The sequence below is a fragment of the Macrosteles quadrilineatus genome, unplaced genomic scaffold, assembly GCF_028750875.1.
Source record: "Macrosteles quadrilineatus isolate MER2022 unplaced genomic scaffold, UCM_ALF_1.0 Scaffold_5__1_contigs__length_97177068, whole genome shotgun sequence".
NCBI lineage: Eukaryota > Metazoa > Arthropoda > Insecta > Hemiptera > Cicadellidae > Macrosteles > Macrosteles quadrilineatus.
In genome coordinates, this window is record NW_026542598.1 from 58,274,494 (window position 1) to 58,289,202 (window position 14,709).

The 14,709-nt window shown below is 39.7% G+C and overlaps 3 protein-coding genes across 12 annotated transcripts in view; 2 read left to right on the plus strand and 1 right to left on the minus strand.

The window, feature by feature from the left end:
- The window catches only part of LOC128994791 (F-actin-monooxygenase Mical-like), a 135,420-nt gene that overhangs the window by 42,539 nt on the left and 78,172 nt on the right, over window positions 1-14,709 (plus strand). The gene's annotated exons all lie outside the window — the stretch shown is intronic.
- On the plus strand, window positions 6,554-7,876 carry LOC128995627 (uncharacterized protein F54H12.2-like). Its single transcript, XM_054420645.1, has one exon. The coding sequence runs from the start codon at window positions 6,554-6,556 to the stop codon at window positions 7,874-7,876; it is 1,323 nt and encodes a 440-aa protein (XP_054276620.1).
- Window positions 9,636-12,209, minus strand: LOC128995628 (uncharacterized). Its single transcript, XM_054420646.1, has one exon. The coding sequence runs from the start codon at window positions 12,207-12,209 to the stop codon at window positions 9,636-9,638; it is 2,574 nt and encodes an 857-aa protein (XP_054276621.1).

Consider the following 14,709-nt stretch of genomic DNA (forward strand, 5'->3'; position numbering starts at 1 on the left):
CAGATATGTCACTAGGGAAGTGAGACATGTTACTAGCCTGATGACGGAATGTCGAATGACCGTGTCTGTAAGAGCACTATGAGCCCCCCACTCTTTCCAACTGAGAAAGTAGTGGGAGTAGTGCTGCAATATCCCCCCCCCCCTAGTGATATTTTTCACACACACATAATTATGTATGGAAGTGCAAGAGTGGTAATAAATATATCTATGAGTAAATTACAAAAAGCTAAACGAATCAATAATGATCTACGTTGGAATCTTTTTATTAAAAGTGCGATAGTACGTGCAAGAGTCACATTCTACGAGGAAAACTTTAATATCAACCAATGACAAAAATAGCGTACATATGACTAAAAATTATAAGAAAAGTGTATTTTTTTCAAGTCCAATAGTTACTATATTTTACTTTGCGGACTATGAAGACAGAAGATGCTACTCACATTTAGATAGTATTCGTTTTAAACTAAGAATAAAACAGATAGAAACATTATTACGTAAACCTATTCTGCTAAGGTTACAACATACAAGAGAGTGTCAAAATTTAAACCACGAGTCATGTTTTGAAAAATTATTAAAATATTCTGTTGGCACACCTGCAGTGGCTTGCTCACCTCAACCCTAACTCATTGCATATCACGTCAGTCACAGTGTAGCAGCCGAACAGTGTGAGTATGAATCCCTCTTGCAGCATTGACGAATACATTCAATCATTTATGCAAGAGATAGACGGTATGACGGACAACGCAGTTCAACAGACTCCAATCACAAACAGTACAAGTAGTACGAAGAAAAGGAAGAGTTCCCCGGCTAAGACCAAGATGGAAAAGTCAGGATGGGTACCCAAGCCGCCAGCGGATTGTCCCATAGTATCATGGATGGATAAAGGTAATATGTACGCAGTGCAAAATCCAGCAAACAAAGGAAGTGTTTTATTGAAAATGGAAGTGTATGAAGGTGTCGACATGAAGTTCATGTGCGGTTTATATTTGGACAAAGACAAAACAGTGCAAGAGAGTGTTAATGAAACAATTGAAAAGATCGAAAACATGTGGGTTGATAAAAAAACTGGTGCTCCAAAACTCACGGGATTAACTCAAACTGTTACACCATGCAAAAGTGACGAGCTAGATGTAAAACCAAAGAAACGTGTGGTACGTAAAAAGCAATAGACATGTTTATAGGAATTAATGAACACATGTGCCCATAAACTATCCACATATGACAACCAACTCTTTTTTTCTAGACATTTGTTAGCACGTGTGTTAAAACAGCTGCGTTCATTATTAATCCCCCCCCCACTCTCCCACCAACTAAAATGGCCGCTGATCGGAATAAAAAGCCCCAGTCTGTCTGAGACAAATGCCAGTCTGCTCCAGTTCATCAACACCACTAGCACCAGCACTGTCAGCTTCCACTACACACACACTATGAGCAACATTGCTGAGATGGACAACGTGATGACCACTGAGGCGGCTACACCGATGGACCTGAAGACTGCATTGAACACCTGCAAGAACAACTCGCCTACATACACCAGACTGACCGACTTGATTGATGAGGTTCCATACCTAATAACGATGATGGAGAGAGTGGTTACACCATTCGGCGAGACAATCATCGTCATCCTTGAGGCCCAGACGGGAGATGACTACTACCTGAGAGTCTATCTGCCGAGACGCTTCAATGATGTGGTGAGCAATGCCGACATCGATCGCTACAACAACGGTTTCGGAGATCGCCTTCGCTTGGTGAAACGCTCACCCAGGCCCGGCGCATCATTCACTCCGTTGGGATTTGTGTAAATATTGTAAAGCAAGAAAACATCAAGACGTAAATAAAAAAAAATGTATGTATATATATTCTTAAAATAACCTATGTAGATTTTGATAGTTTTTGTAAGTAATAAATTTTTGATTTATTTGCAAACATAAACACATGACTAAAATGATTGACTTATACCCGAAGGTAATACTATAGTTAAAGCAATGAGTGATTGGTATCAGTAGTTAGTATGACTTTGAAGTGGTTACACCCATTCTCCGCCATTGTGGCGGGGCCTTCAGGTAGTGGTAAATCAGTGTTTGTCTCAAGGTTTATTGATAATATTTCAGAAATGTGTGACACATTATTCTCTAGCATATACTGGCATTATGGTAGTGGTGGTGGAGGAGGAGTTGGTAATTCATTAAACTCAAAAATAAAATACATTGAAGGTTTACCAAACATGGAAGACTTTGACGGTAATCAACCGATACTTGTGGTAATAGATGATATGATGCGAGAAACAAACAACATAGTGGTTGATTTATTTACAAAAGGTTGTCACCATAGGAATATTAGTGTGTTTTTTATAACTCAAAATAGTTTCCACCGAGGACGTGGCCAGAGAGACATATCACTAAATGCGCATTACTTAGTATGTTTTAAGAATCCTAGAGATAGGGTGCAGATCAAGTGTTTAGCTAGACAAATCCATCCAGAAAACTCAAAGTTTATCGAGGAGGCGTATACCGATGCAACAAGTAAACCACATGGCTACCTATTGATAGATCTGAAACAATCAACACCTGACGATATGCGAATACAGAGTAATATATTTCCAGATGATGATAATCATTTTGTGTATGTGCCAAAACAAAATAGGAAAACAAAATAATTTAGTTATCATCATGTCGTGCTTGAGGAAGGACAGAGCGCTTCTCAAAGTGTTAATAGATGCTACTCCAAAAGAGCGCAAAGGGCTATTAAAAGTGTGTAACTTGAGTACTATTCGTACAGTTTGTGAATGTATTTACAATGTGTTACGAGGTAACGTTCCTCTATCAGACAAGATAAAACAAAAATTGCGAAGACACAAGACTACTCTTCGTCGAATTGTAAAACGAGGTGAATGCTGGAATAAAAAACGCAAATATTTAGTACAAAAAGGAGGTGGAACTATTATCCCATTATTATTAAGTACTGTGTTGCAAGCAGTTGTACAATCAGCTTTAAATAACTAAAAGTTGTATTAATCAGGTGACTCCTACGTCTACATACATATAAAGATTTGTCATTCTATTCTGAGACACCGTGCGTGAAGTTACACAGAGTTACACGAAAATGGAGCATGCACGAAAAATGGTCATTGTTCCACAAGAGTTATTTGATCGTTTAAAATCGCCGGCTAATCAACAGTCACTTTCAACTGAACGTTCATACAAAAGTTTGGATGACGAAATGGAAGAGATAATGAATAATAAAAAACTCAATGATAGTGATAAATGGAAGTTGTACAGTCAAGTGTTACATCGTTTTTTAAACGTAGCGTCAAGTAATCGTGAACCAGTTAGTATCCCCATTGTGAACACCAAACTAGGTGATCAGATTAACGAGGCTGGTGAAAGAGACAGACAGTATGGGCAGCAAGAACCTAACAAGCGACGTGTTTACCCTGGACAAATAGAGGAAATTGTTGAAACATTTTCAAAGACTTATAAAGATAGCGCTCGAAACTTATTGCGCTTCATAACACGCGACGACAGTTTGATTAGCTGGAATGATAATTTTGAAGTGATTATACAGGGTAACAAAATACCAGGATCCAATTTAGTCGATGTGACACATGCAATCGTACGAGTTCGAGCGGCACATTCATTACCGCCAGGATGGAATGAAATATTGAGCGCATTGAAACTGATGAATGTGCCTAAAGAATATATACATAACAAACAAGCGTTGGACTATTTAACGTTTGATGAGGCAACAGATGAATCAGTATATGACTCGGTAGAAGAAACAATGGATGAGCCTGATGATGGGACAAGAGGGGGGGCAGCCGCGCTGTCAGTGACAGGGCGAAGGAGATATTTATTACCAGATCGTTTACATTCTGCATATGTCAGGCGGGTGGGTCACGCTCCGTATCCACAGAGGCAAGTGGCTGATCACCGTGCAGTGAGAAGAGAGGTACTTCAAGATTCGATTGTGCAGTCACTCAACAATTGGGAACAGTACGAACCGTAAACAATGGAACAGTTGTATTATAATCCAAACGATCCTGCCTCGTATGGCGGCGTAGCTCCGTTAGTACGAGGAGCGAGGGAGAAAAATATTTCCAAACGTAAAATAGTTGATTGGTTACAAACACAAGACACTTATACTTTGCATAAACCAGTCCGTAAACGATTTAAACGCAATCCTTATATGGTGTTTCGACCATATGAACTATGGCAGGCGGATTTAAACGATATGCGAGGATTGAGCAAATACAATGATGGTTTTAACTACTTACTGTCAGTGATTGATGTGTTTAGTAAGCGTCTTTATGTTAGGCCGTTAAAGAAGAAGGAAGGTGCTGAGGTGGCTACCGCTTTTGACGATATTTTCAAAGAAGCAAATAAAACACCAACGTGCTTACAAACCGACAAAGGGAGTGAATTCACAGGTAGAAAGACCGTACGATTGTTTAAAAAATATAAAATTAAATATGTAACCACACAAAATCCTGATATCAAAAGCGCCGTGATCGAAAGAGTTAATAAGACCTTGAAGACTCGTATGTGGCGATACTTGACTCATAAAAACACTTATCGTTACATCAATGTGTTGGATGAATTGGTGAATGCGTACAACAATAGTGTGCACAGGAGTTTGGGCAATAGACTACGCCCTGTAGACGTGGACGGTGGTGACAAACATGTCGTCTACAATGTATTAAAACATATGTTTAAAAGGATACCACGACGAGTGAAACCAAAACTAAAAGTAGGTGATACAGTTCGAATAGCCAGGGAGAAAGGGAGATTTAGCAAAGGCTACGAGACAAACTGGAGTAAAGAAGTGTTTTCGATACATCGAGTGAATGTGTTTACGCCACTACCTTTGTACACACTTACCGATCTCAATGGTGAAGAATTGAATGGACAGTTTTACGAAGAGGAAATACAAAAAGTTACATTACCCGACAATCACTTGTTTAAGATTGATAAAATAATAGAGACTAAAGGTCGAGGACACAGTAAGCGATACCTAGTGAAGTGGGAAGGTTACGGAGACGAGTTTAACTCTTGGGTAGCTGCGCACGATATACAGCATGTCTAGTAGTATCAGTCAATTTTTTATGACATTGCCCAGCAATAGTTCTATGAAATATTTCCCACAAAATACAGTGACCAGTTATACCACACACTTGTCCAAACACATCCAATTAGACGGCAAGTGGGAGTTGGCTTTGGTGGACATTCACTATCCTTGTTCATTTGTGGTGAATGGAAACAATGTTGATGACGAAACAATACGATTTCAGTATGATAGTTTACTAGCGAGATCGACTATCCGTGATACAGAACAGTTCGCTGTTAAAATTACAGGCGGATACTATAGGAATCTTGATGATCTATTGAATACAATAAACAAACATGAAGACATCCACGATTATATGGAATTTTCATACGACACGAGAATCAACAGAGTTAAACTCAGGATCATGAACGAAAACGTATCGAATGTGAGTCTGAGTGAAAAACTATCACAGCAGTTGGGTTTCGATTATGACGAGAAAAATATATTAAAACCCAATATTACCGAATTGATTGGTTCTAAAGCACCAAACCTCGCATTGGGTATTCCAGCGCACATTTATGTGTATTGCGACTTGATAGAGCCACAATTTATCGGCGACACTACAGCGCCATTATTGAATATAGTCAACATCAATATAGATACGTACAAGTACGGTTCGTACAATTCAGTGTCATTCACAAGTCCGCACTATGTACCCGTTATGAAATCCACATTTGAAACAGTGGAAATCGACTTGAGGGATCACACAGGGAAAAAACTGCCATTCATGTTTGGAACGTCGTACGTGAAACTTCATTTTAGGAGAGTGCAGCAGCAACAGCAGCAATAATGATAATCAATCTGAATGATCCCTATTTGGCATACTACCGACGGCAACAATTACAACAGACTGGCGGTGCTATCGATCGAGTATTTCACGGTGCACCATATCAGCGAGGACATGGAATCGGTAGTTTTCTGGGCGGTATGATTCGCACTATCGCGCCACTGATCAAGTCCGGAGCAAAATCGGTGGGACAAGAAGCGTTAAGATCCAGTGTTGGATTCCTAACCGATCTGGCAGGTGGTAAAATTACAGATCCAAAATCAGCCGCCAACTTACGACTTAGAGAGTTTACTGGATCGTTGAAACGTAAAGCTGACGAACAGATAGAACGTATTATGCTTAATGGCGGCGGAGGCGGCGACATTGGCGCGAGGAAACGACGCGTAACGCGTAAGAATAACGCGAAACGCGCAATGCGTGGCCGTGGCAGAAAGCCTGTTACACCACAGTCGTTGGCTAAACTTCTTAGGGTGCGGACGTCTACATCAAGAAGAAGAAGAAGAGTTGGAGGAGTGAAACACAAGAGACTAGTAGGGAGGATACGACGACGAGGAGGAGTAGAGCCAAGGAAGAAGGTGACTTTGCCGAAGAAACGTACTCGTCGCAGTAAAAATTTGAAGTCTATTGATATTTTTAGTTAGTTAAAGAAGGAGGAGAAAAAAAATGTCGTTCCTACATCAAAAATCATGTGAGTGTGTCAAAACCGAGCTGGATTTATTCTCCTTACCACCTACGCAGACGAGTATTGAAAGTGGCAAATGGGTCCAGTACAAACCAATATCCACATTGACCGATGATGCGCCAATAGAGTTTGTAGTTCCGGGTAATGGTGATGAATACACTGACCTTTCACAAACAATGATACAATTGACCGCGTCTATTGTTAAATCTAACGGAACTGCGGTCACTACTGACGAAGAGGCGAAAACAGTTGGGCCGGTCAATAACTGGTTACACTCACTATTCAGTCAAGTTGATATGTTTATGAATCAAAAACTTGTTACTCCCCAAAACAACACATACGCATATCGAGCGTATGTTGAAACGTTAATGAACTATGGATACGATGCTAGAAAATCACATCTAACATGCAGTCTTTGGTACACTGACGATGGAATTGACATGAACGATTGTGCGGAAGAAAATGAAGGACTCAAAGCGAGACGGGAACTAACTAATAAAAGCCGTGAGATTGATATGCTCGGACATTTGCATGTGGATATTTGCAATCAGAATAAGTTCATGCTAAATGGCGTAGAGTTGAGATTTAAATTTATTCGATCAAAAGATGCTTTCTCCATTATGGCCAGTGCTGGTGAATTCAAGGTACATATTGTCGATATTAGTCTCTGGATTCGAAGATGCAAAATAAGTCCCACCGCACTGTTGGCGCACAGTAAAACACTCCAGACTGGTACGGCAAAATATCCAATCACACGAGTGGAGCTGAAAACATTCACACTACCCTCTGGAATACGTAACAAGACTTTGGACAATATGTTTCTCGGCCAAGTGCCGAAACGCGTCATAGTGGGAATGGTTACGAACGCCGCATACAATGGAGATTTTAAAAAGAATCCCTACAACTTCGAACATTTTAAAACAAACTTCTTTTGTCTATATGTTGACGGAGAACAAGTTCCATCAAAACCGTTACAGCCCCACTTTGAAAAATCAAAGGATAAATATGTTATGGCATATCATTCGATGTTCTCCGGTTCTGGTGTACATTTTAGCGATGCCGGCACTGTTATCAGTAGGGAAGATTTTGGTCAAGGATACTGCCTGATGGCATTCGACCTAACACCAGATTTATCTGCAAGTGACACTACACATTGGAATCTGGTGCGTAACGGTAGTGTTCGAATGGAACTCGGATTCGACGACGCGCTTACCGAAACTGTCAACTGTTTGGTTTATGCCGAGTTTGACAATGTTATCGAGATTGATCGACAGCGCAATGTAATTGTGGACTTTGGCGGTTAATCGATCAGTCTTCAATAAACATTCGTTTGAGATGGACCGTTTACGCAGAGCATTCAAGAAATTGAATATATCATCACCCATCATTGTGGACATTCAATGTTTCAAGGACAATCAAAATGAATATACACAGAAGGAAGTTTGCGTCTTGGAAGCCGACACCGGCGTACTACTTATGCATCATATTGCTAAACCACCTTACGATCGATCAGAGTTATCAGATGAAAAACTGAGGGAAAGCTACTGGCTCACAAAACACTGCCACGGACTACGATGGGAGTTCGGTGATATTGCGTACTACGAACTTTTTAACAAATTGACTGATTGTATATCAAAAAGACCGACGGTTTATGTCAAGGGATTGGAAAAGAAAGAATATTTAAAGCGTCATCATGTGATGGACTTTGTTACTACCAATATAATCGATATCGGTGCAATTGGTTGCGAATCAATCACTTCAATCAATAATTTAATGTCAACAAACGTTTTACGATGTCGAAATCACAAGTCTACATACAGTCGATGTGCGCTCACCAACTGTGTCGCAATACGTGGTTGGTTGCATTTGACAACAAATTTGGACGAATGTCTGGATACCAGCGGAGATGCGAGATCCTACTACTGTTCTTGTTTTAGCACCTCTACCAGTACAACAAAAACAGCATCTACTGCTACTATTGGTTATGATACTGTAGAATGAACACGCTACAGATTGAAAAATATCTAGCCACACTTCCTGTGCGCAATGTTGGAGTCTACGCTGCTGACAGAATCCCACGACGCATCTCACCACACACTGCAATAATTGTAAACACTGATCCACACAATGAAGGTGGGACTCACTGGGTGGCTTTCTATTTGAATCGAGAGGGGATGCTTGAATATTTTGATAGTTACGGCCAACCGCCATACTTACCACTATATCAAACATTCCTGCGACACAACGCTCATCATTACCTGTACAATCCATACCGACTTCAAGGTGATACGTCTTCAGTCTGCGCCCACTACTGTTTGGTTTTCCTGTATTGCAGCACACACTTCAGTATGAAGATGATGGATTTTGTTCAACTCTTTGATGAACACACTACTGATCGTAATGATAGAATCGTCAAAAGACTCTTTACTCAAATGTATCACAAGACAAACTAATCACTGTACTGTTGTAAATTATATATATTTTTAAATATATATATTTTTTTTATTACCAATAAACTTTTTCCTTTTGTCAAACAATATTTTCAGTTGTTATACTTTATTACCTGTGTTCATCATCATTATTATCATATTTTTAGTTTAAAGCGCATAGACTCTGATTATTTAAATGTGAAAACAAAATGATTTTTCCCTTTATTATTATTAAAATATTTCTGTTCAGAGTCTATGAATGCTGATCAAAGTCTAATATTATACTATGAATGATAGGAAAATAATTACAATCAAAATTTGTGAAATAAATATATCTGTTTATTAACTAAAATACTATTTACAAATATATGCATACTTTTGAGGAGTCAGTGACTAGAAATATTTACACGTGACTTTGAAGTGGAAAAAATTAAAGAATTTATTTATCAAAACATCTTTGAATTGTATTCAAAATCTAATACTAATGAAGACTGTTCAATAAATAACTCTACCTAATATCACACTCATGCGGACCTTGGTCTACTAATCAATAATAATATATCAGTTATGATGGGGACAGAGGTTGTGGCGCAATTGGAGAGTATCGTATCCACTAAAGGGTCAGTGGCAGTAGTTAAGGTCCCTCAAGTATCTGTGGTACCCTTAATGGTGGTATTGCATAGTGTCCCCAAGGTAGCGTGTTGATACCATCTTCTGGCATTACGTATCGTTTGTCGTCAAACGGTGCCATTGAGCGCTTCTTCACCACAACAGTGTATAAAATGTGGTGACGGCTTTGAAAACGTTGATTGTCTGTACTTTTAGTAGTTTTATTGTACAGACAATTCAAATAATCTTCTATGGTGAGATCACGCTTCACTACTGCTCTATTTACCCCTTTTGCTCTCTTCACAGGCGGCGGTATACAGTTGGCACCATCTCCGTTGTCTCCTTCAGGCGCACACGTTAAGATGCTATACGTGAAACAATACAGCTTCGACATCAGACCAATGAACATTTTAATGGCCACACCGGCAGCTTCGTCCTTAAACTTCCCCAGAACTCTAGCGTTTCCTCCGTCGTAACAAATGTGGTTCCGGGGATAGTTACTGGTGTCAAAGTCGTCCAAATGTTCTAACATGTCGCGGTATACGTTCTTAGTACGTATTGAATAATGACAGCCATCGGTGTCCATGTAAATCATCGATATTCTATCGATTCCATACCTATCTACCATGTCATAGTGGAAACCATACATCCACCTCTTACTGTGGTCCAGAATGCACATCCCTGCGTAGACGGGTTTGCTCAGTACTACCCGCACTTTTGACATATTCAGTATGGCAAGGTTCTCATTTAACCAAATACGGTCATTGAAATTAGCTTTTGCTACATACTTTGTATATGTTTTGCGGGATGATACAATCTTTAAATCTTGATGTTTGCGCACATTCTGAAGACTCATACCGTAGACAGCGTTTACCATAAGTTTAAACATTTCTACCTCAAATTTATTTGCAGCACGCTGTCTAAGTTCGGTATTCATAGTCACGTACGGTTTCAACCATGCCGACTGTTTAAAACGAATCACTCTGTGGATTCGAGTTACACGTAATCCATTCTCTATAGCTTGTTGTAGGTAGCGATAGTGAATTACATATTCCCTCTTATCCATCAGTGTGGCCATTAGTTTCTTCGATTTTCCTGCTCCACTATTGATAATTTCCTCCAACGAGTATGGGAGTTGATTAATCGGTGCTTTGCATATCTCGGGACAGAATGGTAAATCCCTGTGTCGATCGTGCAGTGCTGGATCTCTGGGGTATTCTAGATCTACTTCCAGCACATATCCATATTCACCATCTGTTGGAATTCTTCCAATGTCCAAGTCGTCACATTCCTGACGTGATAACCACTCAAACTTGGAGTGAGGGAGCAGTTCCGACATTGCCCAGCCATAAAGATTGTTTGCGTCATAATACATTATAAATGTATCGTCATCTCTTTCATCGCAATATTCACTTGATGCTGCTGCGTTCTGACCGTCTCGGTCATTGCCAATTGTTTCCATTCTGGTAAACTTATTGTTGGCAACAACGTGTCTAGTAACGCATTGGGTCAGTCCACCTCGAATACCCTTCTCAAAAAACAGATACATATCAATATCTTGTAGGGTATCAAGGATAACATCTGTCTTGAACATCATTACGTCCCAAGCATATGATGGTAGTGTTAAATAACGCGCTGGGTCCAATCCGTAATGTGTTAGACACATCTCTCGGAATCCCTCGAACACATCCGCTAATAGCAATACGTCAGTTGCCAAATAGATATCAGCATACTGTCCGAGGGTCGTACAGTCAAATTTCTCCCATACTCGCTGCGCATGCTCGTAATCCGCATCACTCACTCCTTCTCCAAATACACACTTTGGTGGAAGGACATCTTCTTCGAGTACCTCCATCGATGAAATGTACTCATACGGAAATACACCTTTCCTCCTAAGCAGATCAAACTGTTCTTGATTGGGGTAGCGTGACTTTGTAATTTTTAATTTATCGGCCGGCAGGATTGATGCTAATGTCCCTAATGCTTTTGACATTAACCTATAGGAATCAACAAATTGTAGTTTGAGACCACCTTGCCGACCTGCTCCCGGATATTTAAATCGTTTGGAGAATGTGATATACTTTTCCTCCGTATTTGCGAGTACATTTATATTTCCTTTATCAACGGATAGCTCTCTGATGATAAAGTGAGCATCGTAATTGGATAAATTGTGGAGATAAATGTTGATAGTGTCCTGTTCCTTGTGGCGGATATTACAGGAACGGTGTGCTGCTCCTCTGTAAGTATAGGGAGGAGAGTGTTCGTGATCTCTAACACGGGGGTCGAGTATTGTGAATTCTCGCTTGCATATGTAGCATACTGTTTGCTCGCGGAAAGAATCCTCTTCCACCTGTGTTAACCGTGGAGGGTCATTCGGCAGACGTTGCCCATACACTATATCGCCAATCTTCTGTACGTCATCCCGTATCGATTTGATAAAGTGCTGGGCGGCGTCTTCACCTCTGTACAGACGCAATTTGGAGAACGTCAAAGCTGTATGGTCATTGTCATCAGTGTCACCATCACTTACATTTCTATTATCATCTCGAATGTAATAGGCGTATGCATATGGTACATGGACATTTCTGGCATTGAGCATTTCACCAGGTCGGTGTCGACGTGCTCCTCTTGCTAATGCGGGATCCCATACTGGCGGTGGAACAGTTGGCGGAGGATCGATTGTTTGTTCAGGCTCAAGAGGTACGAGTGCGCATTCAAAGTCAGCGTATATGGTGAATCGACTTCGTTGAGTGCGTTCAAAATTTTTAAAATGTATTGTTTTGTCTTCCGCAAGATCAGTTCTTAACGGAGCATTGTTAAAACAATATCGCTGATGCTCCAAAAGACGTTCCTCTCCTCTAAGACCTAACTTCGTTGGCTGGTTATCGAAGTGTGCAAAACAGCGCTTACATATGTAAAGGCGATGTCCTCTTAGAGTCAGCTGGGATGAAACCAATCTCGTAAAGCTCTTGATCCAAACGTAGTGGGTGGTGACATCATTTGTTATAAGGAGTAGGTCAAAGTGATTGACCAACTCACGATCTGCGACACGAAGAGGGTAGACAATGTGTTTGTCCGGGTCCATGAAATGATTCTTTTTCTTCTTATCCAGACCATACACATTAACACTAACACCTGGATTATTGCGCTCAAACGTGCGGATTTGGTTAAGGCTTACAGGGAAAATTAAGTCATTAAAGTTTAAATTTGCTCTTTCTCTAATTTCTGCTGTGAACATGTTAGGTGTTAGTTGATGTTAATGATTATCAAAATATTTGGAAAGTATTGAATATTCAAAACAACGTTCATCCGCATCGTTTAGCACATTAACCGTTGCTTTTTTAATGGTGATATCATGCGGCAGTTGAATGAAAGAACTGCCTTTGAGCGGGCTATAGACATTTACACGGATTTGCATGTCCAAAACCCTGATAAAGCTCCAGCCAGATCCTTTCATTTCACATGTTTCCTTTTCTAGTAATACATTTTGAATAAACTCTTGCACTAATTCGTCAATGTGAGACGATTGAAAAAAAGGTACATTTTTAGTTTTGAAAGCTCGCCTGCATGTATCACCATGAACATTTACAAATTCACATTCTACAAATATATTACACTTAATGGCATGAGTGTGATTTAATATAGTCCGCATGAGTGTGATTACCTTATCTCGAATGTCATTGAGGAACTCCAGCAGTGATACGGTGTTTTCGGCAGGCTCGGATAAACAATAGGTTTTAAGCCGACCTTTGAACGCCGTCTCAATTTCCTCGAACCCTTGTGGAGCCAAATTGTCAGGAATCTCGACCTGGTCATTAGTATCATCCTCGTCACTAGTCGACTGAGGTGATGACAGGTTGATGGATGGTGAGGCGGGTGAGGGCTGATTGAGTGCTGTCTCAGATCTATGAATTCTGCAGCTGAAGCGGGCATGTGTTCGTAAGATATTCTTCCTGGAGAATGTTTTCCCGCAACCGTCACATGTGTAGCCTATATCAAACAAACCAACAAAAAATTAATCCTAACAATTCGGTGTGAGTAGTTCGTAAACATAAACAAGATCATAGAAGTTTATATCAATTTATTTAATTGCATATAGTATTTTTACGTTATATAGTTGTTGTTATTTCAGCGATTGGATGTCTATTGTTTGTAATAAAATTATTTTCGTAAATTATAAAATATCTATTTTTGGTATTGTTTTGACGATTAAACCCAATTAACCACAACCGAGTATGACTCGGCCCCGCTGACGTTTCTAGTAAGCAGAAAAGAACAAGTACACTAAAACCTAATGAAAAAAATATTTTTACTTTAAACAAAAGAGTGTAATGATAAGGAATATACTATATACTATATACTATATTGTTTTGTTATTGTTCAAGGAAAGTGACAAAAGATAAATATATATTTCATATTTTTACTGTGAAATAGTAAAACGTATTGGTTTTGAAATAAAATGAAATATGATATATTGATTTGTTATAGTATGCCTACAAGGAAAGTGACAAAAGATAAATATATATTTCATATTTTTACTGTGAAATAATTGGTATTGAAATAAAATGAATGAATAAAGCATATAATTACTACTAGTATTTTAACAATAGAGTTCAAAGATAATTCAATACTCTATTGCTATCATACTAAAGGTTATGTATCGAATTATATTTAATTAAAACGATTGTACAGTTTATTGGTGATTATATTATTTAAAACGTACCTATAAGGTGAGGTACAGTGGGTTGTGCTATCATCGGACAGTCTGGGGCAGTCGATGGTCCTGGTCTTGGAATGTAGTCTGGGGCAGTCGATGGTCCAGGTCTTGGGATGAAGTCGGGAGCGCTGGATGATGGTACAAGCCGATTACTTGTGGTAGTAATAGCAATGTTCTGTCTAAATGCGGGGTTCTCCGGTTGTTGTGGCTGTTGGCGATGTGTGCTTAGCATGTGACGTTTTAAGTCATCGTTGCGCCTAAATGTTGTCCCGCAGGTAGAGCAGGCTTCAGTTGTACCACCATGAGTGACTCTAGTATGTCGCATCAAATTGTCCTTCCGCGTAAATGCCTTGTCGCAGAGGGCACAAGTGAAACTACGCCG